The sequence below is a fragment of the Charadrius vociferus genome, unplaced genomic scaffold (assembly GCF_000708025.1).
Source record: "Charadrius vociferus isolate BGI_N301 unplaced genomic scaffold, ASM70802v2 scaffold70, whole genome shotgun sequence".
NCBI lineage: Eukaryota > Metazoa > Chordata > Aves > Charadriiformes > Charadriidae > Charadrius > Charadrius vociferus.
In genome coordinates this window covers 3,751,294-3,752,160 of record NW_009646851.1, presented here as the reverse complement: position 1 = coordinate 3,752,160, position 867 = coordinate 3,751,294, and the positions used below count along the sequence as shown (strand labels likewise).

The following is an 867-nucleotide window of genomic DNA, read 5'->3' as shown; positions in this document are numbered from 1 at the left end:
CTTGAAACCAGTTCCAGAGTCACCGGTGGCCCCAGCCGCACCACCACAACCCCCCACCTGAGGAGCAACGCCGCTGGCGACCAACCGAAGCCCATCGTCTGACCCGCCCCTGAGGCGCCACAGCTGGCGTGTGTCCACGAATTAATTCTGCAGTAGTTCCCCGTGTGCTTGTTGCACACCGTGAGGTAAAGGCCTCACCCGCACAGGGCCCGCTCATCTGAAGTTTCTTGGCACCAGCGGTCCATCAGGTTGCTCCGAAAAACCGCTGGGCAGCGCATCGCAGCCTGGACAGCCACCTCCCGTTGGAAGTGGCTGTATTTGCACCTGTTCTCCATGAGACTCTTCCACCTTGAGGCAATCCTTCCCTCTGAGCAGCAGGTGCTGCTCAAAGCTCTGAACAAAGCAGGACTTAAATCCTTAAATACTCTCATTTCATTTGTGTACTTTGCCTGCGCTATGATGTGCGTTTTTCATAAACTAATCCAGACTTATAAAACACTTCTGGATTAATTAAAAATGGGTCATTTTAGAAGTGTTTGTTTTCCGTAAACCATGCCTACTCAAAACATCCCTGCTCGGTGTGTGAGCCGATACAGGTAGGACACAGGAACAACCACAAAACCACAGGTGAAAGGCAAAGAACAAACATAATCTCTATACCTCACGGACTGGGGAATCTCCAAAGCAGCACCCTGGCAGAGGGACGCAAGCATTTTTGCAGGCACTGCAGAGCAAGAGAGACCTTGTTAGCAAGAGAGGGAGAGAGTATCTGAACCTGCTCTTCTCACCTGTATTTCAGGGATTCAAGCCGGCGTAGTTTTCCGCTGTGCTGTGATCTTCTCTGACAGCAGGGCAGGAATCTCAGGC

At 51.9% G+C, this 867-nt stretch overlaps 1 protein-coding gene across 1 annotated transcript in view; it reads right to left on the bottom strand.

Moving 5' to 3' along the window:
• ZFR (zinc finger RNA binding protein) overlaps window positions 1-278 on the bottom strand; it is a 43,222-nt gene extending 42,944 nt beyond the window's left edge. The window contains 1 exon segment of the mRNA XM_009894228.1: window positions 199-278. Within this exon segment, the coding sequence (XP_009892530.1) occupies window positions 199-278 (80 nt within the window).
• Between the last annotated feature and the right edge of the window lie 589 nt (window positions 279-867).